This window comes from Nyctibius grandis, chromosome 11, assembly GCF_013368605.1.
Source record: "Nyctibius grandis isolate bNycGra1 chromosome 11, bNycGra1.pri, whole genome shotgun sequence".
Classification (NCBI taxonomy): Eukaryota; Metazoa; Chordata; class Aves; order Nyctibiiformes; family Nyctibiidae; genus Nyctibius; species Nyctibius grandis.
Window position 1 is genome coordinate 1,341,121 of NC_090668.1, and position 26,520 is coordinate 1,367,640.

Genomic DNA, 26,520 nt, shown 5'->3' on the forward strand with positions numbered 1-26,520 from the left:
GAGTTTTGGCAAAGTTTGGGTGCAGCCGCGTGGCATCACGCTCCTCCCTCCCCTCCACGCTCCCAGGGGACCCGCATATAGCAGGGAGCGTTGGGGAGCACCCGCATTCCCAATCTGCTCTCCGGGACGCTCCCCACCGCCCAGCCTGCCGTCTGCGGGGTGATGAAGACCTGGATCCTCCTTGTCGGGGCAGGAATAGCCCTGGGCTGCGTGGCTGGCAGTGAGTAAGGGAGCCTTGCTCTGGCAGAGGGGTGAAACCAGCTGGCACATCCCATGGGAAGGGGCCGACGATGGGTTGGAAGCGGATGGTGCTAAGCCAGGAGCTCGGGGCAGCCGGTTCCTTGCGAGGTTGGATCCATCAGAGCTTCCCAGGGGAAGGGGTGAGGGGCAACTAGCCATGGAGTGAAGGGCAACTAGCGATAGGACAAGAGGACACAGCCTCAAGCTTCGCCAGGGGAGGGTCAGGTTGGACATTAGGAAGCATTTCTTCTCAGCAAGGGTCATTAGACATTGGAAGGGGCTGCCCAGGGAGGTGGTGGAGTCACCATCTCTAGGGGGGTTTAAGACAAGACTGGACATGGCAATTAGTGCCCTGGTCTAGTTGACATGATGGTGTCAGGGCAACGGTTGGACTCGATGATCCCAGAGGGCTCTTCCAACCTGGTTGATTCTGTGATTCTGTGGGTGTTTCTGTGCTGGAGGGGCTTCCTCAAGCTTTGGGGGGGCTCAGCTGGTGAGGAGGGTGGTTCCTCCTTCTCTTCCATGGGTTGAGACCTCCCCTGGTCCTTAGCCTTGTCCACCAGTTCCTGGTGCATCTGGCTGTGCTTTGGTGGTGCGAGCCCACCTTCCTCTGGCTCCTCCATCCTCCCACCTTGGGGGAGGACAAAGGGAAATATTTTTCTCTTACCTCATCCCCAATCTCCCTGTGGCCACTGGAGGGGAGCAGAGGAGCTGCTCAGCTGCAATGAACTCGGGTGTTTTGCCCTTCACAACTTGGTGGTTGTCAGGAGAGGAGACAGGCTCGGAGAGGTGAGACAGAAGAGCTCTGGCTTTGGGGCAGATGCTGCCATGAGTGGCTTGTGGGCACCAGCTTTTGGCTCCCGGTTGCCCAGGATCCTGCGTGTGACTGGGTGCCTTCACTGCCACCTTCTTGCACTAAATATGAGCTGTGAGCTGTTGGCAAGAGGGGAGTTTTGTCACTTGTGAGGCTGCCAGCGGGCTGTGCCGGGTGTTTCGGCAGCAGATGACTCCGCTCAGGATTAATGGTGAGGAGTTCTGCGAGGCCAGTGCGGAACTGGAGCTGCTTCTGCTGACGAGCCCCATGGGAAATGGGGCGATGCTCCAAGGGCTCTGAGATGCTCCAAGGGCTCTGAGATGCTCCAAGGGCTCTGAGATGCTCCAAGGACTCTGCGATGCCCCAAGGACCTTGCAATGCCCCAAGGACTCTGAGATGTCCCAAGGACCCTGCAATGCCCCAAGGACTCTGAGATGCTCCAAAGGCTCTGAGATGCCCCAAGGACCCTGCGATGCCCCAAGGACTCTGAGATGCTCCAAGGGCTCTGAGATGCTCCAAGGACCCTGCGATGCCCCAAGGACTCTGAGATGCTCCAAGGGCTCTGAGATGCTCCAAGGACCCTGCGATGCCCCAAGGGCTCTGAGATGCTCCGAGGGCTCTGAGATGCTCCAAGGACCCTGCGATGCCCCAAGGACTCTGAGATGCTCCAAGGACCCCGCAAGGCTCCAGCCTCAGCTGAGTCACTGCACACCCCAGTGTCACTTTGCTGTGACACACACTGGCATCACTTGCCCCAGGACCGGGCACGTCTCAGCGGTGACTTATGTGTGGGCAGCTCCTGCCTTGCACAACCCCTCCGGAACTGCCGCTGGAAAATGAGCCTGGGTGCGTGATTCAGGCTGACTGATCCCAACTTGCCGCCTTGGGAGCGAGGGGGATGCTGTCCTGGGGACAGGGAGCTCAGCTGCCAACCCCAGCAGAGCTCCAGACCTGGTGAGACCGGGGTGTCTGGACACCAGGAGCATCACTCAGTACCAAACCATGGGATGCCCTGGCCCTCTGCAGCTCTGCCCAGGTCTCCCTGCGTCAAAGGTGGGACTGAAGGAGCACCAAGGGTGGATGGAACATGTCCAGGGACATCTCGAGCAACCCCTTCCTCCTAACACCCCTCTCCCTATGAAGAAAAGGAGCTGGTGGCAAGAAGCTGGGCAGGAGTCAGCAGCGTGTCCTTGTGCCATCATCACCCAGCCTGGGCTGGGCTGGCTGGTGGGGCGAAGAGGTTCTTCCTCTCTCGTCAGCACATGTGGGACCTTGATTACGTGATTCTGAAAAGCACAAATAATTTGGGTGAAGTTCCAGCAATGCAGGTGCAGGGAGAAGCCGGCAAGTGTGACACTAGGAGGTCACTGTCATCGCTGCTGTATCAGGGTTTGCCCCGAGGGCGTGTTTCACCTCCTGGAGTTCAAGGCAGCAGCTCCGAGGTGTTTAAGATGTTTCATGATTGCAGGTTTGCAAGGGAAAGCAACACCCTTTCCTGTAGGGAACACTTTCCAGCTTGGTTGGGACGTGGCTTCTCAGCACGTCCTTGGGGATGCTCACCTGGAGCAAAGCCATGCCTAGGCTGCCACCGTCCCGTTCCTCCTGTCAGGAGCTGAGGATAAGGCACCTTCCCTAAGCACAAGGTCTCTGGGCTGTCTCTTGGCACAAACCCAACGCCCTAGTCCCCTACAGCCCCTCTTTGCCTGATGGCAAGTGTCCCTCATCCTTCTGAGGAGCAGCTTGGGTTGCTGCGTTGTTTTTAGCTTTGCCACCATGTGTAATAAAGCAGATGCTCAACAACACCTTTGTCATAGAAATAGTTCAGGAAGGAGCTCCCAGTATTCCCAGCGTTGCAGAAAGACCAATGGTTGGGGTGCAAATCAGGGTGTCTGGAATGTGGCACTGCTCCTCCGGCCCGGAGACGGCGGGACCTGAGGCACTCCGGCTAATCCTGGCATTAAAAGGGTGAATCAGGAGGAGCAATTAATGGTGGGGAGCCAGGAACGTGTTTCCTGGTGTGAAGTGGCCCTGACGTGGTGGACATCCACGGCCAAAGAGGAGTGACCCGTGGAGATGTGCGTCCTGAGGATGCAGCCGGTCACAATCATAGAACCACAGACTGGTTTGGGTTGGGAGGGACCTTAAAGCCCATCCAGTTCCAACCCCCTGCCACGGGCAGGGACACCTTCCACCAGACCAGGTTGCTCCAAGCCCCATCCAACCTGGCCTTGAACCCTGCCAGGGAGGGGGCAGCCACAGCTTCTCTGGGCAACCTGGGCCAGGGTCTCACCACCCTCACAGCAAAGAATTTCTTCCTCATATCTCATCTCAATCTCCCCTCTTTCAGTTTAAAACCGTTCCCCCTCATCCCATCACTCCATGCCCTTGTCAAAAGCCCCTCTCCAGCTTTCCTGTAGCCCCTTCAGGTGCTGGAAGGTGCTAGAAGGTCTCCCCGGAGCCTTCTCTTCTCCAGGCTGAACAGCCCCAGCTCTCTCAGCCTGTCTCCAGAGCAGAGGGGCTCCGATGCCACCCCAAACGCTGACAAAGGATCCCAAATAGCTCCGGGGTAGGAGCTCGGTCCTCAGGCTCTCCCAGGAGGGGACCGTGGGCAGGAGGAAGGATGCTCCCAGGTCGTGGGCTAGCTGGGGCAGGGTGGCCGGTCCATCCTGAGGACCACGCCATCATTTCTCTCTCCCAAAGACCTGTACACGGCCCCCGACTCCTGCGAGGGACGCTGCGAGGAGCCCTACAGCGAGGAGGACGAGTGCCACTGCGACGCCGAGTGCGAGAGGCACCGCAGCTGCTGCGAGGATTACCACCGGCACTGCCGACCCGGTGAGCGTCCCCGCTGACGGGGGGCTTGGGGGGCTGCCCTCCCCCTGGGGCTGCCCCAGCCCGGCTGGGGGGTGCCAAGGGCTTGGTCCTGGGCAACCCCCAGCCCGCGTCTCCATCACCCTGAGCTCCTTCTCCTGGCTCCATGCAGGTGGGGAACGGGCCGAGGAGGCAGCTCGCACCCGCGGTGAGTAGCTCCGCTGCTGAGCAAGGGCGATAACCCCCCACCCCGGTGTCACCCCGCGTGCCCTGGGGCAGCTTGCTCCTCTGCTGCCCTCGGGGCTCAATGGCATCGGGCTCCCGTGTCTGCAGCCCTGTGGCCAGCTCTTGTCCCCAGGGCGCGGGGCTGGGGAGGGTTGGGACCCCCCTGGCCACCCCTGCACCCCGTAACCCTCCGTGCTGAGCACCCAGCTCGCAGGGTCCCAGGACCTTGACACCCTGCACCGATGTGGCATCGGGTGCTGCGTCACCCCCGCTGCCGCCCGCCCGTGCCAGCCCCCTGCCTCTCTCCGCAGAGGGTTTCTCCACCAGCCGCGATGCCATCACGGACGAGGACCTCCTGCGCGTCTCAGAGCAGCTTTACCAGGCGGATCACAACAAAGCCCGCCCCACCGACATCGCCATCAACCCCCAGTACCAGGCGTCCCCAGATGAGACGGGTGACCAGGAGGACCGCTGCCCGCAGCCGTGAGCACCAGCACCCCCGGGGGGTGGCCGGGGTGGACACCAGCAGGGTGCAGGGCTGGGTTTGGGAGGGGACCTCCATGTCGCAGGGTCTGCTCTCCCCTAGGCTCTACAAGTACGTCAACGAGGAGCTCTTCTCCAAACCCACCTACGCCAGCTTCGTTAGACTGCTGGACAACTACCAGAGGGTGACGGGCAGGGAGGAGGACGTGACGGCGGAGGAGCTGAGGGAGCAGGACAACTTCCTCAAGGAGGTGATGAAAACAGAGCTCATGAAGAAACTCTTCACCTTCCTCCACAAGAAAAGTGAGTGTGGAGCAGGGCAGGGCTGGCCGGGGTGGGGGGAACGGGGTCTGGGCATGTTGGGCACCCAAAAGGGAAGCCCCAGCTGGGTGGGAGATGAGCGGGGAGGATGCAGAGTGGAGCGGGCTCTGCAGAGCTGCCAGGGCGTGGGAGAACTGAGCCAGGGAAAGCCAAAATGTTGCCAAGGGAGAGGACTGGGGGGAGCCCCCAGCTCTGCCTCTCCCACCTCTGATCTCTCCACGCCGCCTCGCCCGCAGACCGCTACGGCTCCGAGCAGGAGTTTGTGGCTGATTTGAAGGAGATGTGGTTCGGCCTCTACTCCAGAGGCGACGGCGAACAGGACTCCAGCGGCTTCGAGCACGTCTTCTCAGGTAGAGCCCGCGCCGGCGGGACGGGGGGTGCCGGGCAGTGCCGGGCTGGGGGGGCTCATCCCAGGGTCCCGCTTGTGTTTAGGGGAGGTGAAAAAGGGGAAGGTGTCTGGATTTCACAACTGGATTCGCTTCTACCTCCTTGAGAAGCAGGGCGTCGTCAACTACTTCAGCCACAACTTCAACGGGCCGGTAAGTGATCCCATGGGGTCCGCGGGGTTGGCATCTGGCTGGCAGCATCACAAACCGGCCGTGTGCCAAATGGGGCGAAGCAGAAGCATCAGAGATGCTCGTGTGCCCCCTGGGATGGAGGCAAGGCGGGAAGGTCCAGAATAGGTGACCTTATTGCAGTCTACAACTACCTGAAGGGGGGTTGGAGTGGGGTGGGAGTCGGCCTCTTCTCCCAGGCAATTAGTGATAGGACAAGAGGACACAGCCTCAAGCTTGGCCAGGGGAGGGTCAGGTTGGACATTAGGAAGCATTTCTTCTCAGCAAGGGTCATTAGCCATTGGAAGGGGCTGCCCAGGGAGGTGGTGGAGTCACCATCTCTGGAGGGGTTTAAGACAAGACTGGCCATGGCACTTAGTGCCCTGGTCTAGTTGACGTGGTGGTGTCAGGGCCATGGTTGGACTCGATAATCCCAGAGGGTTCTTCCAACCTCAGTGATTCTGGGATTCTGTGATGGGCAAAAGCAGCTCCCAAACCACAAGTGAGAGCTCTGAGGTTGGGGGGCTCGGTCCGGCGGCCCCTCAGACCAGCTCAAAGCTGGATCTGTCCATGAGGTTGCCCAGCTGCATACACAGAAGGGCTTGGCTTGAGCTCCCTGCCCTGCTGCACCCAGAGCGGAGCCGGGCTCTGACCCCCGAACCCCCTTCCTCAGTGGGACACGTACCCCGACGTGCTGGGGCTGCAGTTCAGCTGGGACGGCTTCTACAAGGAGGTCGGCTCTGCCTTCGTCGGCTGCAGCCCCGAGTTCGAGCTCGGCCTGTACACCCTGTGCTTCATCGCTCGTCCTGGCAGGGCGTAAGTACCTGGCTGCGTCCATCCGTCTGTCCGTCCTCTGTCCGTGGAGGTGGCAGTGCCCTCCTGAGCCCCGTCACAGCCCCGTTGATCCCTGAGCCCCATCACAGCCCCGTTGGTCCCTGAGCCCCGCGCAGCTCTGGGACATCGCAGGTGGGGAGGACTTGGGACGAAGCAGCATCCAAGAGCATCCCAGCGATGTGACTGTGGGGCTCAGGGATGGAGCAGGGCTACGACACAGGCTGTGTCCCCACAGATGTCACCTGAGCCTGGGTGGCTACAGCCTCAGCATCCAGACCTACGCCTGGACCAAATCCACCTACGGCAACGGCAAGAGGCACCTCGCCACCGCCTACGTGATCTCGCCCTGAGGAAGAGGGGTGGCTGCAGCCCTGCGCTGGGGCACTGGGAATCCCCCCCACCAGCACTGGGCAGGACTGGTCCTGCCGCGGGACGGCCGTGCTGCAGGACCAGCGCAGGGTACTGGAGGGAGCTGGGCAGGACGGTGGTGGCCGTGCCCTGCGTGGAGCCGGCGAGGGGATGGAGGCAGCAGCCTCGGCACCCCCAGCTCCCGTCGAGCGTCGTGTCCCCCCGTTGCAGTGGGAGAGCAGGGGGAAGGGAGGGACTCGCACCCCCGAGCGAAATAAATCCTGACCCTGATGGAGAAGGTTTGAGTTCCTCAGTGTGGGAGATGCTGCTCGCCATGCATCAGAAGCTCCCATCCCCATCACCCTGTGCCAGGGACCAGGGTGGGCATTGGGACCCCTGGGTGCTGCCAGGGCCGTATCCAGCCCGTGGGGTGCAACAGGGTGGGCTGCACCCCCTTCCCCTCTGCTGCAGCCTCCAGCCCCGGAGCTCCCCAGTACAAGGGACAGGGAGCAAAGCCGGTGCCTGCAGGGCTGATCCCCCCACCCCTCCTGGAGCCCTGCCTGGGGTGGGGGGGGCTGCAGGGCTGCATCCCCCACCGTTCCCACAGCCGCAGGGTCGTGCTTGCAGGACAGGGGAGGGCTGAGACCCCCCAGCACTGGGGCACATTAACAGCCAGGACCCTCAGTGCCGTGGGTCTGCTGGGGTGGGACACTGGGAGGAGGGTGTTGGGATACTGGGCAGACCCAGCTTCTGCCAGCCGGGGTCAGTGCCACCATCTGTGCCACGTCCTCCCCCAGTGTGGCACCCAAATCGTGTCCCCTGCCTTCCTTCATCCACCCCTGCACCCAGCCGCTCCGGGTGCAGCGGGCTCATCCCTGAGCCCCGGGGAGCTGCTCGTGTGTCCTGCCCCGAGGAACTGCCCCACTCGGGGACCGAGGAGGCGGCTGAGCTGCTGGGCCCCTGGGTCTCCGTCCCAGAAGCAGCCTCTCCCTGGGGACCATTGCAGGGAAATTAAGGTCTGTGGTAGCTGCGTCCTCCAGCCTCTCCCAGTTGTGCCCTCTCCAGGGGCCGCGGGTCCCCAGAGACCCCCCAGCCCTGCACCCAGAGCTGGGGCTGCTCAGGGCTCCAGGTGCTTTTCTCAGCACCGTGCTCAGGGGGGGACAAATCCAGAGTCCCCTGGGGCAGGGGGACAGTTTGGCGGTGGGACCCTCGGCACGACACCCACCGCGACTCCATCCACCCCACTCCATCCACCCCAACTCCACCCACCTCAACTCCATCCACCCCAACTCCATCCACCCCACTCCATCCACCCCAACTCCATCCACCCACCTCCATCCACCCCAACTCCATCCACTGCCCCAGGCTGGCCCAGGGGAGCGATGCCCCCACTTGGGAGCAGCCCCCCGCCAGCCCCACCGCTGCCAGCCCTACCCAAGATCTCCCCCGAGGTGCTGCCATCCTGTAACCCCCCTCTCTGCTCAGCCCCCCCTCTCCTGCTTACAGCCCCTGGATGAGGCAGGATGGCCACCAGCCACGGGCAACCGCTCGCCCTCCATCCCCTCCTGCCCGCAGCCCCTGCGCAGGCAGGGCAGGCAGCAGCCGGGGTCCCAGGGTGGAGATGCTGCGCGGCAGCTCCCGGGCAGGAGCGGGGAGATTTGAGCTGCCTGACAGATGGTCGGCTGCAACAGTTCCTGGGGAAGGGCTGCGAGTCCCCGCGCCATCTGCCAGGGGTCACAGGTGACCCCCAAACCCCGCCGCAGGGGAAGGGGGGGGATGCCAGAGCTTGATTTATAGAAATGCACTGGGAAACTGGGGGAGAGGCGGCTCGGGAGGGCACGGGGTGGGTGCGGGTCGGCTCCCCACCGTCGGCTCCCTTCCGTGGGCATCGCTGCTCTCTCATGCCCGGGAGCCGGGGCGCAGCGGGGGCTCATTGCAGGGGCCGTGGGGGGGTTACGCTGTGGGTTTCAGTGCTGTGGGGCAGCCAGGGGCCCTGGCCAAGGGTCCCCTGGTAGCTGCTCTCATCGTGGGGTGGTTTGCAAGGGGTGTGGGATGAGGATGCTCCGGGCATCTTCATCCTCGCTGGAGCCCGTCCCGAAGGTTCACATCGGAGCAATGCAAAGGCAGCGGGTGGCTGCTGCTCGCTGCGGGCTGCGCTGGCACGGGACCCAGTTCCTCCTCCCAGTTCTGCATCCCTCAGCCCGCTCCCATCCCTGCCCTCCTTGGTGCCAAACCTCTCCGTCTAGAAGGACCCTGGTGCCCCCCAGCATTGCAGATGGTGCCAGTCCCCAGCCTGCAGGTCCCCTGAACCTGCCAGCCTCGCACCCGGGGCTGGGAAGCTGCTTTGCCAGCGCCCATTTGTGGGGTGAACGGAGACAAAACCTCGCAGAGAAACGTCGCCCACCCCGGCCCGGGCTCCTGCCGTGGTGCTGGGTGTCGGGCTGGGGATCCCCAGTGCTTGGGGATGCTCAGGTGATGCTGGGAGCTGCTTGGCGCTTCGTCCGCACCCAGGAGGGACCCCCCGGGCTGCCACAAGCCACGGGGGAGCAAGGAGGGCCAGGCGGGTACTTTGGTACTTTTTGGAGTTGCTGGGGGGTCTATGGAACCCCCGCCTGCATCATGCATCATCCACTGCTGGCAGGGGCACCACAGCCCCCTCCCAGCATCACCCTCCATCCAAAGGACCCCCCCGATCCTCCCTGGGTCAGCACATCCCTTTGCCCTTGGGTCCAGCTCCCGGGACAGGCTCCCTTTGGCCACGGGGACCCGCACGGGGGGGACCCTCCGGCTTCACCCCCAGTGTGGGGAAATCAAACAAAACGAGTGGAGAAGAAAGGGAAGGGCAGGAGCGGGGTGGAGAGGGGGGGGCAGGTGTCAGCAAGCTGCCTCCAGCCATCTGTTGCCAGCTCAGGGACCCCAGGCCCCCCCCAGCTCCGCGCCTGCTGGGGACAACGCTGGCTCTCGGGGGGGACACGGCACGGCCGCGTCCCCCACCTGAGCGCAGCCGCGGCGGGGACTTTGGGAGGGGGCTGCCGGGCCTCCCTCCGTGGGGCTCGGGGGCTGCTCGGGTGCCTTCGCCGCAGCTGAGCTCACAGCGGGGCTCGGGCAAGGGTTGCCCCTGCTCCCTGCGTGGAGGGGGATCGGGGTATCCCCTCGGCTCCCCCCAAAGCCGCCTGGCCAGATGTGCCCCCTCCTCATGCACAGGAGGGGTGGGAACAGCGACCGTCTGCGAACCAGGGCCAGGGCTTGGGCTCCTCCACCTGACCCGGGACCGAGAGCCTCCAGGCAGCGTCACCGGCCCTGCAGCGAGATGCTCCTGGGTCACAGCGGTATCAGGACAATCCTACCCCAGGCACAGCTCTGGGGGGGTTATTTTGAGCCACTGACACGAGCAGGGTGATTTTCCCACATTTTCCCCATATTTTCCCTATTTTTCCCACATTTTCTCTATTTTTTCCCATGTTTTCCCTATTTTTCCCACATTTTCCCTATTTTTCCCACATTTTCCCTGTTTTTCCCACGTTTTCCCTGTTTTTCCTGTACTGTTTTGGGCACAGGGACAGGGAGGAGGAGAAAGGAGAGGGTGGCCATCGCAGCATCCCTCCGCGCCCTGGTTAGGGCATCGATACCCCAATCCAGAGCTAGTCCCCTCCATCCCTCCTGCATCCCTCCCACATCCCTCCTCCATCCCTCCTCCATCCCTCCCGCACCTCTCCATGTCATTCCCCGGCCCCTGGGCAGGGTGAGCTGCCCCAAGGGGGCAGAAGAAGCCCCCCACTTTCTGAAAGAGGGATGCTGAGACTTGGGGGTCTCTGGCAGGGCCGTTCTGTCACCCACAGGTCCTAGTCCCAGCTCATCCGCTGGGTCTCACCTTGTCGGCACCCTTGGAAGGAGCTGAGCTCTCTGAAGGGATCCTGCTGGGATTTATCCTGGCACGGACCGGGGTGGCCCTTGTCACAGCCGAGGGCTCAGGACAGCTGCGGCCCCGTGTACCCCACCAGAGCTTTTGCAAAGTGAGGATGAGGAGGGTTCCAGCTCCCTCAGAGCCCCCGTGAGGCAAAGCCTGCTGCGTTCTGCCCTAATCCGCGAGCCCTCGGGGACGGTGGCTCTGAGCGGAGGCTCCCTAATCCCCTCCCGTAAGCGATATGGCACTAACTGCCCCGATGGGACTCCGGCCACAGCTGGTGGCAGAGCCTGCCCGGCGCGCCCGGCTGCGCCTTCGCTAAGAGGATGAGGGTGCGGAGGGGGATACGCTGAACCCGTTGTGCCGCGGGCGCTTCTTTATCCACCACGATCGGATGTCTGAGCTGGCAGGACGGGATCCCCATCTGGGTGTACAGCCCCAGCCCCTCGCCTTGCTCCTGCACCCTGGGCATCATCCTACTCCCCAGCAGCATCCCACACCCTGGCAACATCCTGCACCCTGGCAGCATCCCGCACCCCAGCAGCATCCGCACCCTGGCAGCATCCGCACCCTGGCAGCATCCCGCACCCTGGCAGCATCCCGCAGCGGACAGGGGTCCCGTGGTCGGGGTATGGGGCCAGCCAGGGTTTAGGTTCGGTAAATCCTCCTTTTCCAGTGATCCACCCAGAGGAGGAAAGGGCTGGGGGACAGCAGACCCCCCCCAGCCCGCCGAGCACCAGGGAGGGGGCGCGCAGCATCGCTGCCAGCTGGGCTGGGGTCCAACCCCGGGGCAGAGGTTAATGAGCGAGCGGGGCCGGGAGCCGCCGCGGCGGCCGTTGGCCCATATGGGCACGCGAGCGGCGGCGGCGCTGGGGGGGGAGCACGTGCCAGCGTCCTGCCTGCGCGTGGGCTGGCAGAGTCCCCTCTCCTCTCACACTGCCACAAGTCACCCGAGATGCAGGGTTAGGGCATCGATACCCCGATCCAGAGCTAGTCCCCCTCAACCCTCCCGCATCCCTCCCGATTCCCTCCTGCATCCCTCACGCATCCGTCCCGCATCCCTCCTGCATCCCTTCCTCATCCCTTCCTCATCCTTCCCGTATCCTTCCCGCATCCTTCCTCATCCCTCCCGCATCCCTTCCTCATCCCTTCCTCATCCCTCCTGCATCCCTCCCGCATCCCTTCCTCATCCTTCCCGCATCCCTCTTACATCCCTTCCTCATCCCTCCCACATCCCTTCCTCATCCCTTCCTCATCCCTTCCTCATCCCTCCCGCATCCCTTCCTCATCCCTCCCACATCCCTCCTGCATCCCTCCTGCATCCCTTCCTCATCCCTTCCTCATCCCTCCTGCATCCCTCCTGCATCCCTTCCTCATCCCTTCCTCATCCCTCCCGCATCCCTCTTACATCCCTTCCTCATCCCTCCCACATCCCTCTTACATCCCTTCCTCATCCCTTCCTCATCCATTCCTCATCCCTCCCGCACCCCTCCCGCACCCCTCCCATCCCAGGGATGCTCTTCCTACGATCAAATCACCACCACCAGGGAAAACCAGGACCACAGGGTTTCACCGGGGGGGTCCAGCACCCCACGGGGCAGAGGGTGGGGGCACAGTGAGGACCACGCACCTGCCGCCGGCGTGGCCCAGCGAGCGGGCAGGGATGGGCCCGGCCGTTGGCGGGGCAAGCCAAGGTCGCGTGCGTTGCCCCCGCGGTTCGGCTAACGGCCGGGAGCCCACCGGGCCCCCTCCGCACCTTCCCCGCGCTCCCCGCGGGGACGCCGAGCAGCCAACTGTTCCCCGCAGAGGCTGGCGGGCTGCAGGCCGGGCTAATCCAATCCATCAGCTGGGTAATGAGCTATGAAAGTGCGGATTCAATTAAGGGGGATCGCGACGGAAGGCAGCGCCCGGCGGCAGACGGAGAAAGGAGCCCGCTCCCCTCTGAAAGGGTCCATCTGTGCCGCCGCGGCCCGGCTTTGTGCTCCCTGAAAGAGCCAGCGAGGCACAAAAGCAGCCGAGTCCCCGCCGGGCGCTGGCACGGCACGAGGGTCCGGCCACGCCGGCAGCCCTGTGGGGGAAACTGAGGCACGGGATGGTTAAAGGAGCAGCTCACGGTGCCCACCGCGGGGTTTGGAGGGCAGAAGCGTGCGCCCCGCTCTCTCGGTGCTGGTTGCGAGCTCGTTTGGAGGTGATTTAATTTTTATTTGGGAGTTAGGTGGGGTTGGTGCAGGGCTGCTGGCCCGGGAGATCTCCTCCCGACAGCCCAGCTGGCTCAGGACCCCGTCCGGAGCGAGGGGAGGCAGGATGAGCCCTCAGCTCTGTGCCAGTCCGCAGGGCTGGGCTGGTCCTGGAGCCACCCGCCTTTCGGTGCCAATCCCATCGCCCAGGAGGGCTTCACGCTTTCCTGGCTGGGTGACATCCCAGTGTCCCCCCTCAGCCTCTGGATACCCCCGGGGCTGGCACCGGCTTGGGCATCCCGTGGGCATGTGGCTGAATCCGACAGGCTTAATCCTTCGTATAAACCCCTATTGAGTCACCACCCATGGGGAGGGCGAGAATCGGAGCCTCGGGGTGTGCTGGGGTCCGTGCCTCAGTTTCCCTCTCCAGGAGTGACTGGAGGAGGTGGCAGTGCCCAGGGTGGGCACCTGTGGGGTCTTCAGCACCTGCCTGCCCTTGGCTGGCATCTCTGGGGCTCATCCTGCACCACTCGGGCTGGAAATACCCCCCAAGGCCTCTTCACATGAGAGGCTCCTGCCTGATTACAACTTGGGAGGGATTGGGCTGGGGACGAGGTTAAAGACGGGATTATTCCTGTACAAATTCTGATTAAACCGTCCCCAAACCCTCTTGCTACAAGATTAAGCCGAGCTCTAATCTCACCCGAGCAGCAAGACTTCGTCAATAACTCCAAATCTCTCCGCTGTTAGTTTATCTGGCGGGGATTAAAGCTGGGAGGTGCCTGAACTTGTATTATAAAATAAAATAAAATAAAATAAAATAAAATAAAATAAAATAAAATAAAATAAAATAAAATAAAATAAACCAAACCCAACCCCGTGTGTGCGCTGGCCAGTGCCTAGCAGCTGCCACCTCCCACGTCGCAGCCAGGGAAGGAGGTGAAGGGAACACCCGGTGCCACCCCAATGCCAGCAGGGGCTCCGGGGCTTGCCCAGGGCTGCCTGTCCCTGCCTGTCCCTGCCCGTCCCTGCCTGTCCCTGCCCATCCCTGCCCATCCCTGCCCGCGCTGCCCCAGGGCTCAGGTCTGGGTGACACCCCAGGGCCACCCCTCAAACACCACCTCTGAGGTTTCCAGACCAGGGCAGACTGTGGGAGAGGGGGCGAAGGCTGAGGTGCTGCCTGTGGCATCCTCCAAAAGGGGCTCGTGGTCCTCCCTCACCCTGGCCACCGCTCCCAGGTGGGGTAAGGCTCAGTTGGTGGTGGCCCCTGTGTCCCCCCCCCTCTCTGCATGGTCACCACTTTCCAGCTCTGCTCTGGGCACAGAAGGGGGGCTCAGGAATGGGGGGACCCTGCGCTGGGAGCTGGCAGGCACAGGGTTGGTGTTGCCCATGGGTTCATCCGTCAGGGATGTCCCGAGAGTCCCCAGAGCCCAGGGGAGGGGGGTGACACCTCTCCCAGCTGCGTGACAGTCCCTCTTGGTCCTGGTGAGCTCCCCTCGGGGCCAGCCCAGCCCACCAGGACCCCCACCAGCACCAGGGTAAGGCCTTTAGGTCCCTTTGCCAACAGCAAACACCCCTTTGGGTGCCAGGAGGGGACACACAGCACCCTTGGAGCTCCCCAGGTCCCATGGCAGGGTGGGGATGGGAGAGCCGGGGTGGCCCCCGGGGGGAGGGACGGACCGAGGAGATGCGGGGGGAGCGTTTCCCCTAATCCCCGTCCCCGCTGAGCAAACACTCTGCCCAGCTCTGCAAACAGATTGAACCGCGGCTGATCCGGAGCGTGGCCAAGGGGGGGTCGGTGGAGCCAGAGCCGGGATTTGGGCGAGTTTTACCCACCCCACACCAGTGCCAGGCTCCGGAGGAGCCAGCGGGATGGGGAGCCCGGTCCCATCTCTGCTGGGCTGGGAGGGCCACGTCCAAGGGGATCCATCCCCACTGCTGTGACGTTGCCAGGACCTGGGTGGCCAGAGCACCCCGCTCTGGGGCTCGGGGGGATGCTGGGTGGGGGGAGCGGAGGGTGCTGGGTGCTGCAGGGATGGGGACACCCCGTGCACAGGAGTGACCCGCCTGCGCAGCCACGCTCGGGAGCAGCAGCTCAGGGTCCTGGATGGAAGAGATTGGTCCTGAAGGCTGCAAACGTGGAGAGCGAGTGGGATGAGGAGCGGCTGAGGGACCTGGGGGTGTTCAGGCTGGGGGAAAGGAGGCTGAGGGGAGACCTTAAACGTGATTGATTGATGAATCAATGGAGGATGGAAGGATGGATGGATGGAGGGATGGATGGATGGATGGATGGAAGGATGGATGGATGGATGGATGTTGCACCTCAAATCCTGGGTGCAGTTTTGGGCCCCTCACGACAAGAAAGACCTTGAGGTGCTGGAGTGAGCCCAGAGATGGGCAACAAAGGTGGTGAAGGGTCTGGAACACAAGGAGAAGGGTCTGGAGAGCTTGTGAGGAGCGTCTGAGGGACCTGGGGGTATTTAGCCTGGAGAAAAGGAGGCTGAGGGGAGACCTTCTCGCTCTCTACAACTGCCTGAAAGGAGGGTGTAGCAAGGGGGGGGTCGGTCTCTGCTCCAAGGAACAAGAGGAAATGACCTCAAGTTGCCCCAGGGGAGGTTTAGATTGGAGATCAGGGACAATTTCTTCCCCAAAAGGGTTGTCAAGCGTTGGCACAGGCTGCCCAGGGCAGTGGTGGAGTCCCCATCCCTGGGGGGATTTAAAAGCCGTGTAGATGTGGTGCTGAGGGCCATGGGTTAGTGGTGGCCTTGGCAGTGCTGGGTTAAGGGTTGGACTCAATCTTAAAGGTCCTTCCCAACCCAAACGATTCTGTGGTTCTAAATGATGGGTTGGTTTGAGCCCGGGGTCACGGCTTTGCACAAGCCCAGTTTAACCCTCGATGGAGACAAGCTGCGCCCTGGCACATCCCAGGTTCCCCAGGACCGAGCATGGTGCCACCACGTTGACCCTCTTGGGACCCTGCCTGGCTCCTCTCCCACCATCCCACACTAATCGGCAAAGAAGTTCGTTGCCAAAACCTGATGTCCCCAAGGGGGAAAAGACGATTAACTCCAGAATCCACAGTCTGATATTTCAGCTTAGTGGGAAAATCCTCGCGGTTTCCCGTGCTGGGCACATCAGGAGCTCAGGGACTCCCAGCGTTATCAGATTACAAACAATATCAGAATTACAGCTTTGAAATCTGGGCTTTATAAAGATTTAGCAATTATCCAGCCCTGGGCACTCCCACCCCACGGGGCGGCTCGGGGCCAGGACCCTCAGGGTGAAGAGCTGCTCCCAACCGTGGCTTTCCCATGGATGCCACCACCGTGGCGCCGGACACCCGGTATGGGATGAGGGGCAAAGCCTTGGGGTCTCCTCTGAGTCTTCTTCTAGGAAGAAGAAGCTCCTCTGAGCTTCTTTTAGGAAGCATTTCTTCTCAGCAAGGGTCATTAGACACTGGAAGGGGCTGCCCAGGGAGGTGGGGGAGTCACCATCTCTGGAGGGGTTTAAGACAAGCCTGGACATGGCACTTAGTGCCCTGGTCTAGTTGCCATGGTGGTGTCAGGGCCATGGTTGGACTCGATGATCCCAGAGGGCTCTTCCAACCTCAGTGATTCTGGGATTCCTCCCCCTGCCCAGGGCAGGAGGGTGCAGGAGGTTGTTGCCAGCTGGCCCAGGCTGCCCAGAAAAGCTGTGGCTGCCCCCTCCCTGGCAGTGTTCAAGGCCAGGTTGGATGGGGCTTGGGGCAACCTGGGCTGGTGGAAGGTGTCCCTGCCCGTGGCAGGGGGTTGGAACGAGATGGGCTTTAGGGTCCCTCCCAACCCAAACCAGTCTGTGGTTCCATGATGCTGTGAGGGACCACGGGAGGCCCCAATAGCTGCTCCAGCCTCCCTGGTCCTTCCTCCCGGAGGAGGAGCATCCCCCCCTCCCAGCCCAGCTTTTAACGAGGGCTCCTTTGTCTTAGGTGCTAATTAGTCATTAAGGCTCCATAAGTGCAGGTGACAGACCCGGCTCACAGGGCTCAGCTCCCCGGCACCCCACTTGTCCCCAGCGTCCCTGTGGGTCCTCACTGGGGCTGTCACCATCCCATGTGCCCTTCCCAGCACCCAGCCCCTGCCCACCCCGTCCCCCCGGTGGGGGGATCCCTCCCGTGCTGGCAGGAGGTGGGTGATGGGGTGCAGAGGGACCCCCCCCAATCTGGGCCACCCACGGGCCCTGCCCCGGTGCTCCCAGCAGCGCGGTGCAGCGAGCGCGCCAGGTCTCAGCCAAGGCCCCGTGTCCGTGCCCAGCTCCCCGCGCGCTTGGCACGGGCTGGCGCTGCTGGAAGGGGTCGGGCCCCGGCTGGCGGGCGCACGCGTGCCCGGGGGAGCTGGCACGGAGCGGGGCCTGGCCACCGGCCAGGGGGCAGAGGGCTGGGGGGGCCGGGGGCACAGCTGGACCCCGGGCACCAGCGGGCAGCCGGCCCTTGGCCCCACGCTGCTGTTGTGGGGGTCACGCTGCTGTGGGGGGGTGTTTGTGGGTGTGAGCACACGTGTGTGGGTGTGAGCACATGTGTGTGTGTCTGTGGATGTGAGCACGTGTGTGTGTCTGTGGGTGTGAGCACACGTGTGCTGCACACGTGTGCTTGTCCGTGGGTGCCCAGGAGGGTCCATGTGTGCACACCCAGGTGCCCACCTCCGCGTCTGTGCGCGTGCCCGTCCCGTGTGCACACACGTGTGTGTGTATTGGGGCGCTTTGTACGTGCTTGTGCATACATACGCCACGTGTACGTGCTGGGAAGGGGCCTGCGGTAACCCCCAGCCCACGGCACGGCCCGGGGCCCCCCCGAGCCCCCCGCGGGGCAGCGGCAGCCACGTGGCGGGCACAGCTTGCGGGGACGTGGCTCCCACCGGACCCCCGGCAGCAGCCGGCGCGCGGGGCCGGGGGGACCGAGAGGCACGGAGCTGTGCGAGGACACGTGGAGTCCCCACGCGTGTCAGTGCGCACACGTGTGAAGGGTTCCCTGCACGTGTCCCTGCACACACGTGTGGTATTTGCATGTGCCTGTATGGGCGCAGCCACGTAGGTGCACACACACGTGTGGGCGTCTGGTGCAGCACCCGTGTGTCGATGTGCATGTTTGCGTGCGTGTCTACACGTGTGTGAGCGCGTGTTCCTGACGGGCACCCCAGGGATGCCAGGGGCAGACGGGCAGAGCTGGCAGCAGCTCCACGTTAAATACATCCACCTTCGCCCCGCGGCCGAGCCCACCACCCCCCCCACGCCTCTGGAGATGGGGTCCCTTCCCGGGGGGTCCCATGGCCACCACTGGTCCCATGGCCACCACTAGCCACCACCAGCAGCCCACAAAGCCCAGCCCCACGGTCAGGGCTCCCAGATGGACCCCAGCACAGGGTGGGGGGGGCTCAGCTCCTCTGCTCCCCCCCAGGCAACCCCTCACCCCCACCCCGGAGAAGGACACAACAGCCCTGGGGCGACGCTGCTCCAAACAAAAACCACAACTTTATTTGGGCTCAAACCCCTCAATTCCTCGTTCTTTACAAAAGGATAAACATTTGCTCTCGGTACAAAAGGGAAGAAGCCCCAGGAGGGGCTGGGCAGGGACCTCCGGAGCTCAAGACATCTCCAAATTCCCAACTCAAGGAGGTTTGGCCAACCGGGCTCGCGAGGCCAGTGGGGGACATCAAAAATATCACCTGGATTTTCTTGAAAACAAAAATAATTGCATAGGCTTGAAGTTATTGCTCGTCTAGAAACAAGGGGTGAGTTGGGAGCTGCTGGGCACCACCAGCCTCCAAAAATCCATGAAATGGTCACGTTAAATATGTCGTTCGACATTAAATATGGGTTAAATACTTGGTTTCATGACCCGAAAATAGAGCGTGAGGGTGGGAATTAAAAATAAATTAAATAAATAGTGGCTAATAAATAATCCTGGAGCAACAGCACTGCAAAACCCACACGTCTCCACGAAGCTAACCCCAACTAAAGCGCTTGGAAGTCAACTGGAAAATGAGGAGGTTCTTGAGCACGTTTCGTGTCAAATGGAAGGAAATAAATTAGACTCCCCACACGCACACACAGTAAATAATAAATAAAACAGGGAATTAAGACACACTTTTGGCAGGGTGACTTCAGGACGTGGTAAATAACGCTACAAACCGTAAGGAGATGTGGTCCTAGTCAGGAGCAAGGGTTCAGCTGAGAGCTCCTCTTCCAGCTGGGATATTTGTGTTCTGGAAGGTCAACGGTCCCTTCATGAGGTCTCAGGATCCGTGTGCTGGTCATCTTGTGCTGGTTGTAGGTGCCAGGCGAGGTCTGAGGCTCAGAAGAGGAGGGGCAGCGGGGTCAGGACCATCATGGAGAAGCTCTGAGCCTGGCTGGATCATGCCATCCCTGGATGATACGGTGGCAGCAAAGATGAGGTTCTCCGTTGGGTGGGAAGCTTCAAGGAGGAGCAACTGTGTTGGTCTTCTGCAAGTGGCCCAGATCGTTCCCACCTCTGCCAGCCCGCCTGGGCTCAGAAAACCATGGTCCCATCAGCGTGTGGAAGGGGAGCCGGTCATCCCAAGGGGCAGGATGGGCTTGTCTCCACCTGATGCAAGACAGAGGTGTGCCCACACCCCACCACCCCAAGGAGGGAGGAAGAGGAGCCGTAACATCTTGGCAATGGACGATCCCAAGTGCTGGAGTGCGTTCAGGTAGAAGGTCCAGGGTGAAGTCACCTTCATGAGCATCTCTGGGGGAGCGGGAGGCAACGGCTCAGCTTTCAGCTGTGGCTGCTCGGAGTTCAGCTGTCAGGAAGGGTTCAACGTGGCTCCAGGGGACAGCTCGGAAATCAGCAAGGTGGCACCAGTGCAGACCTGTTGGGAGAGGACAGGAGGGCCAACTGAACCCCCCACAGCGACATCCTACAGAGATACTCAGAAGTTTCTCACCCCGTAGCGGTGATATCCTCGCTCCAGTTGTGTCCGTTCTAGAAACAGCTCCACGACGTGGCTGGACTTCTCTCTGCATCAAGAATTTGGGTCTAACTCTGCTTTGCTATTCGTTGAAGATGGCGTTGAGCTGAGGCCCGGCCACGTGGTGGGGGTAGGACTCGTAGCTCATGTCTATGGGGATCTCATAGCGGGGCACCGTGTTTTGGAAATGAGAGGCATGTCCATGTGCTCCAGCCAAGCTGACTGAGGGGTAGTGGGCCATGAAGGTGTAAGATTTATCCAGGTCTGGAGACCCATCTTGCTTCAAGGAGAAGTTCCCGCTGATGCTCAGGGGCGGCGTCAGGGGACCCTCGTAGGGGGGAGTGGTGCAGTCAGAGGGCTGGTTTCCAAAGGAAGCATCCACCAGGCTCTTGAAGGTCGGAGGCTTTAAATGCAGCAGATGGGTTTCCATGGTCCCGTAGGGTGGGCTTGGGAGCCCTGGGGACTGGTAGCTGAAGGAGTGGCTGGATATGGCCGACTCACACACCGGGGACTTCTCTTCGTGCTTCTCCAGGAACAAGGTCTGCGGTCCCAGCTGCAGACAGCCAGCCACCAGGTTGCTGGTGGGCTGGGACAAGCCTTTGCAGAGCATCTCCACAAAGCTCTTCCCTTCGGGGGTCTGCCCCGTCTCGAGCACCTCGGACAGAGCCCAGATGTAGTTCCTTGCGAGCCTCAGCGTCTCGATCTTGGACAATTTCTGAGTCTTGGAGTAGCAGGGCATCACCCTCCTCAGGTTGTCCAGAGCATCGTTCAGACCGTGCATCCGCGTGCGCTCCCGGGCGTTGGCCTTCACCCTCCGGGCCCTGAACCGCTCCAGCCTCGCCTTGGTCATTTTCTTCTTCTTTGGTCCTCTTCTCTTCGGCTTTTCCCCATCGTCCTCTTCCTCCTCTTCTTCCTCGATGCTGTCGTGCTCTTCATTCAAGCCAGATGTTAATCCAAAAGGACCTTGCCTGCTGTCTTCTTCCTTCAGCTCATCTTTGGAGCTCAACGTTTCATCCATCCAGGCTTGGGTGCTCACAAGCTCCGCCATCTCTTTGGGCTTGGCGTACGTCTTGGTCATCTCTGATCTCTGCAACAGAAGGGACAAGGAGATGTTAATGAATTCCAGCAAGAGAGTTGCTCAATATGTCGAGGGCATTAGGAACTGAGGTCAAAATCATCTTCCAGAAGCATCAACTGCTTTCTGTCCACCCATGGTACCTACAGAATCTATTTATCCATCATCTATTTATCCATCTACACTAATTTCTGCTGAATTTTTCTGTGAGCCTCTGAAGCCTCTCCCTGGGGTCCATCAGCCCTTTTCCAGGGCTCAGGGCTTCCAATAATTCAGTTTCTGGGTTACTCCCACCCATGAGTGCCTCTCCTCATGGCTTCAACCCTGATTGTCACGTTGGGGGTTACAAAAGGGAGCCTGAAAGTAAAGGTCCTCTGCTGAGCCACCTCAGAAGATTTTCCTGCCAGAGCTCTTCTACCCTGAGCACATTTGCTTGAACCTTCATTTCCTTCTGCCGTAACGACCACGGTCACGCCGCACAAACCAGCCGGGTTTCATGTTAATCAGCCCCCCCAAATCCTGCCCTCCTGCCTGACTCATTTAATAAAGCTTAGCATCTAAGCAGCTTTGCTGAAAGTGCGCTGCCCAAGCCCTGGCTCCGCTGCCCCCGTCCACCCCACGCGGAAAATCCCGCTTGTAATACGCGTGGTGGGGTTCGTGGGCTGGATTAGGGTGTTAATTGCTGCCCACAGCCATCAGATCCCCCAAGACCCAATTAACTCTTCGGTAGAGTAACAGGGGTCCATCAGATGCTCGGAAATCTGGTGGGTGAGGGTGGTGAAGGACCATCTTTGGGACTAAGGGATGGGTCTGGCTGAGCCAGGATGGAGCGGGACTAAAAACCTTCTGCCAGCGTCCTGGTGGGACCGCAGGGCTGCACCCGCTTTGCGTGGTGCTCCAGATCTGCTCCAGATCTGCTCCGAAACCTCTCCAGGCTGCAAATCTGCTCCAAAAACCCCTCCAGGCTGCAGCCTGAGCCTTGCTTTCACTCCACCCTTGGGGACCTGTCCTAACCGCAGCATCCCTGCCTCCAGCTCCCGTCCCTCCCCGGTCCTGTGCACAGGAATCCATCCCAGAAGAAAATCACCAGGTTCACAGGTCAAGAGAGGAGCCCAGCGCCTTCCCCCTGTCCCCGCACTTCGCGGTGCAGTATCCTCATGGAAGGGTTTCAGAGGGAGATGCTCTCCCTTCGTGCCACCAAGCACCCACCTCCCACCCTAAAACCAGCGGGTTCAATTCCTTCTCCTTTCCTGTAGGACCAGGAACTTGGTTTCAACCCTCCACTGGTTTCCTTCCAAGGCACTCGACCCCCCAGAGGAGGACAGTTGGGTCAGGACAAAGCCTGACTGACTCCAGCCCTGCACAGTCCCTGGTATGAAGACCCTGAGCCCGGCCAGGACCACCCCGGGCAGCAGAAACACAGAGGGCTGGGGAGGAGGATGGAGCAGGGAAGATGCTGGCACAGGAGCCAGGAACAAAACGGGCAGCTGGGACCGGGAATTTGTCACGGAGAGGGGCAGGAGGGACAAGATACCCCCAAGCAAACCATGAAAATTAGGATTTACTTGAGCCCTCGGCACCTTATCGTGCCTGGGAACGCAGCAGGACGTGGCCCAGCTGTACGTGGCCCCGGTGGGCTCTGGCTGCTGGGTGGATTAAAAGCCCTACAGCTGCTCCATCATGGCCAGCGGGGTGGCTACCGGGACACCGGTGCCAGCTGAGTCCTGAACCCGGGGCTGCCCAGAGCTCCCAGTGCCACTCATGGTCCCAGTCCCACACCCAACTGGGGCAGGGGAGTCTGGGGCAGGGGAGAGGGGCTGCACTGACGTTGGGGGGGGGGGATCTGCTCCAGGGCAGCCCCGCAGCACCCACACAGTCCTGCAGAAGCGGGAGGGAGGTGGGGGGTGCTGGTTTCCCCCGTGCTGGGGTCCTGGCCCCGGGTGGGACTCACTGGGGAAGGGGCACCGGGCTGCCCCCTCCGGGAGCGGAGACCCCAAAGCCAGGGGCAGGGGCAGGTCCTTCACCCCCCCATCACCCCCACCCCCTCCATGCCCAGCAGCGCCCGGCTCCCGGCCAGGGCAGAGCCCCAGCGCGGGGGTCCCCGCCCGGCTCCGCGGTTGCGGCTCCATCCCCGACGGCTGCGGGGAGCCGCGGGGGCGACCGGGGCTCGGTGCCGCCGGCTCCATCCCCCGCTTTGCCCTGCACCCCCGGTAGCCCCCCGGGCCGGGGTCCCGCTGCTCCGCCCTCGGGGCAGAGCCCCCCGCGCCCTCCCGGGGAACCGGGGGGCACCGAGCGGCCGCCAGCCCCGTCCGAGGGGACCGTCACGTCCCTTCGGGTCCCCCGCACCCTCGGGGGACACGGTCCGCCCTTACCTGGGCACCGGAGCTAGTCCCCGCGGTCACTTGCCCCGGCTCATGGTGCCTCCAGCCTAGGGGGCACGGGCAGCTCCCGCGGCGGCGGCACCGGGAGCGGCACCGGGAGCGGGCAGCTCCGCGCTCGGGCGGTTTTGAGAGCTCGGCGCTGCCGGTGGCTCCCGCCCGGCCGCGGGTCCCGCCCGGCTCCTCCCCCGGGGGGAGGTGACCGAGCCCAGCCCCTCCCGCCGCCCCACCGGGGCCCCGACGGCAACCCCGGGCATCCCTGGATGGGTACCCCCGGGTGGGCACCCCGGTCCCTGGGCATCCCTGGGTGGGTGCCCCTATACGAACATCCTCGTGTGGGTGCACTGGCCAGGGTCCCCTGGATGGGCACCCTTGGGTGAGCATCCCTGGGTGGGCACCCCTGGATGGGCACCCTGGGATGGGCACCCTGGGATGAACACCTCTGGATGGGCACCCCTGGATGGGCATCTCTGGATGGACACCCCTAGATGGGCACCCCTAGATGGGCACCCCTAGATGGGTACCCCTGGATAGGCACCCCTGGATGGGCATCCCTAGATGAGCACCCCTGGATGGGCACCCCTGGATGGGCACTGCTGGATGGGCACCCCTGGATGGGCATCTCTGGATGAGCACCCCTAGATGGGCACCCCTGGATGGGCATCTCTGGATGGACACCCCTGGATGGGCACTCCTAGATGGGCACCCTTAGGTGGGCACCCCTGGGCAGCTTGCCCAGCACCAAGACAGACCCTGCCACGCAGCCCCCTCCACAGTGGGGGTCCCCCAGGGTGTCCCCACCCCACAGGCCACAGCCAAGCACAACGTGACCGTGGCACAGGGCTGTGGGGGTCAGACTCGGGCATCATCACCCACCACCCCCCTTGGCCGGGCACCGCCGTGGTGCTGTCGGTGCTGGGGGGGGGGGCCCGGCCTGGGGCGACGCTGGTTCCAGCCCAGGTGCTGGGGTGGGCTCAGGGGCCGCGGGGCCCTCCCAGCCGTAACGAGGGAGCAAAGGGGGAGTAATTAGCGGCTGGTGCTGCCAGAAGGGGCCCTGCCGAGCTCTGCGCTGCCCGGACAAGGGAAGGGGCTGGGCTGGGCCCCCTGCAGCAGTGGGGCTGGAAGGGGGGCACGGAGGTGGCACCCCAAAAGTCATCTCCCCCCCCCCCCAACCCCATCCCTGGTCCCTGGGCTCAGCGTGGTGGGACCCTCCTGCACACGCTGGCCAGCGGGACCCTCCGTGTTCATTTAGAGCGCTTGCAATCAGGCCTGGGATTAGAGGGAATACTAATTAATTCATTAGTGGTTTCATGGCTTCCTTCCCCCACCTCCGCCCCTGCGACGGGACGGGCAACCAGGAACAGATTGCGGCCAATAAATCTGCCTGTTGCCACCCCGCCGCCTCGGTGGCCGCCGCGTCCCCTCCCTGCCAGATGGCTCCAACAGGTCCCGGCACCCACACAAAGGGGTCGGTGGGCGCCCAGGGATGGGGGGGGGCACACAGCGAAACCTCCCCCCCCCCACCCCGGGGCTGGCGGTGGCCCCCGGCTGCCGGGAGCGGGGTGACCCCCGGGAGCGAGCGGGGCAACGGCGGGCGCATTGTCTGCCCCGGCCACGTGCCGCTGGCTAATCCCATTGTGCGGGGGCTTCGCATCTGTCGGGGTTACGGGGGGCTCGGGCCCCCCCGGGACCCCGCCCGCAACATGTTCAACCATCGCCAGCCCCGGGATGGGCACCCCGGCGGGCAGGGCTGGGGTGGAGGTGCAGCCCCCACCCCTGCCCCATCCCGGGTGGGTGCTGGGGGTCTCCAAGGTGGGCACCACAGCGGCTCAGCCCCCAGGGCTGCGCTGGTGACCCCAAACCCCAAGCTGTGCCCCCAAACCCCAAGCTGTGCCCCCCACCAGGAGCCTCCCACCCTCCCCAAGACCCCCCCCCCACCCCCATGTGTCCTTTCCCTGTGTCCCCCCTCCTCGCATGCCCCCTGCGTGTCCCTCTCGTCCCCCACGTCTCTTTCCACCCTTCCCAGGTCTCCTCCATTCCCTGTTTAACCTGGGGTCATCCCCCAGGTCCCCCATCCCCTGCAGGTCCCCCAAATCTCATCCCCCCCCCCCCACATCACCTTCCCACCACCTCACACCCCTCCCCAGCTCTCCATTCCCTGGGCGCTGGTGGCTCCAGTTACCCCACACCCATCCCAGCTCGGGGGCACGGCGTGGGTGCCCACCACCCTGCAGACTCCCACTCCTGCCTGCTCGTCCCGAGCCTCAGTTTCCCTCTCTGCCGCGGGGCTCTGGGCAGCGCAGCCCCCAAGCAATGGACTGCACCATCCCCGTGACATCTGGAGAAGAGGTGGCAGGTCCTGAGCTTGTCCACGTTACCCCCATCTGTTGGTCACACACAAGATGTCCCTCACGCTGTGGCCTGGAGCTCTGCAGGGAAATCTCCCCTGAAAGCATCATCCTTCTCAGATGTTCCATATCCCAGGGCTGCAACCACGGGGGGCAAGCCGCAACCCCAGCAGGGCTGGGGCGATGTGGGGGACTCGGGGGGACCTGGAGCAAGTCCTCCTGACTGCTGCAGGACTTGCCAAAAGGAGCTAGATTTGGGGGGCTCCACCTTGATGATACTCCACGTTGATGGTGTTCCACCTCAGTGGTGCTCCACCTCCATGATGGTCCACCCTGGGATGCTCCACCTTGATGATGCTCCATCCTGGGATGCTCCACCTCAATACTCCACCCTGGGATGCTCCACCTTGGGATGCTCCACCTGGAGAGGAGATGCTCCACCTTGATGATGCTCCATCCTGGGATGCTCCACCTCAATGATGCTTCACCTCAATGATGCTCCACCTGGAGAAGAGATGCTCCACCTTGATGATGCTCCACCCTGAGATGCTCCACCTGGAGAGGAGATGCTCCATCCTGGGATGCTCCACCTGGAGAGGAGATGCTCCACCTGGATGATGCTTCACCTGGAGAGGAGATGCTCCTACCTTGATGATGCTCCACCCTGAGATGCTCCACCTTGAAGATTCTCCACCAGGAGAGGGGCTGAAGCCCCCACCCAGCTGCTACCGGCAGAGCACAAACCTGCCCATCCAAGGGGCAAAATTTGGGGATGATGAAGAGTGGGGGAAGCTCATCCCACCCCTGTCCCCGTGTCCCACCAGCACCCCCGGCCACCGCCCCCCTCCCCAGAGTCCCTCTCCCCCCCCAGTCCCCTCGCCAGCCCCCGCAGCCTGTGGGGGGGTAATTGCAGAGTCAATATTGGGGCAGCCGCTGGCCTGGGCATTCCTGGGCCGGGCAGAAACGCAATTAGCGCGTATTAACGGGGTCTCATTTAACGCCGGCAGCTGCGCCCGGGCCCGCTCATTTGCATAACACTGGGGAAT

The 26,520-nt window shown here is 62.6% G+C and overlaps 2 protein-coding genes across 2 annotated transcripts; one reads left to right on the forward strand and one right to left on the reverse strand.

Moving 5' to 3' along the window:
• Positions 1 to 162: 162 nt before the first annotated feature.
• On the forward strand, positions 163 to 6,878 carry ENDOU (endonuclease, poly(U) specific). The gene is made up of 9 exons (XM_068409823.1): positions 163 to 220; positions 3,755 to 3,889; positions 4,038 to 4,073; positions 4,402 to 4,573; positions 4,677 to 4,876; positions 5,131 to 5,244; positions 5,327 to 5,433; positions 6,122 to 6,264; positions 6,518 to 6,878. The coding sequence occupies exons 1-9, from the start codon at positions 163 to 165 to the stop codon at positions 6,630 to 6,632; spliced, it is 1,080 nt and encodes a 359-aa protein (XP_068265924.1). The 3' UTR covers positions 6,633 to 6,878.
• A 12,877-nt stretch (positions 6,879 to 19,755) lies between these two features.
• NEUROD4 (neuronal differentiation 4) lies at positions 19,756 to 20,751 on the reverse strand. Its single transcript, XM_068409809.1, has one exon. It carries the CDS (start codon positions 20,749 to 20,751, stop codon positions 19,756 to 19,758), a length of 996 nt encoding a protein of 331 aa, XP_068265910.1.
• Positions 20,752 to 26,520: the final 5,769 nt, after the last annotated feature.

Coding starts and splice junctions, on each gene's coding strand:
- NEUROD4 (XM_068409809.1), bottom strand. CDS start 20,751: ATGACCAAGACGTACGCCAAGCCCAAAGAGATGGCGGAGCTTGTGAGC.
- ENDOU (XM_068409823.1), top strand. CDS start 163: ATGAAGACCTGGATCCTCCTTGTCGGGGCAGGAATAGCCCTGGGCTGC. Junction 221..3,754: donor CCTGGGCTGCGTGGCTGGCA/GTGAGTAAGGGA, acceptor TCTCTCCCAAAG/ACCTGTACACGGCCCCCGAC. Junction 5,245..5,326: donor CTTCGAGCACGTCTTCTCAG/GTAGAGCCCGCG, acceptor GCTTGTGTTTAG/GGGAGGTGAAAAAGGGGAAG.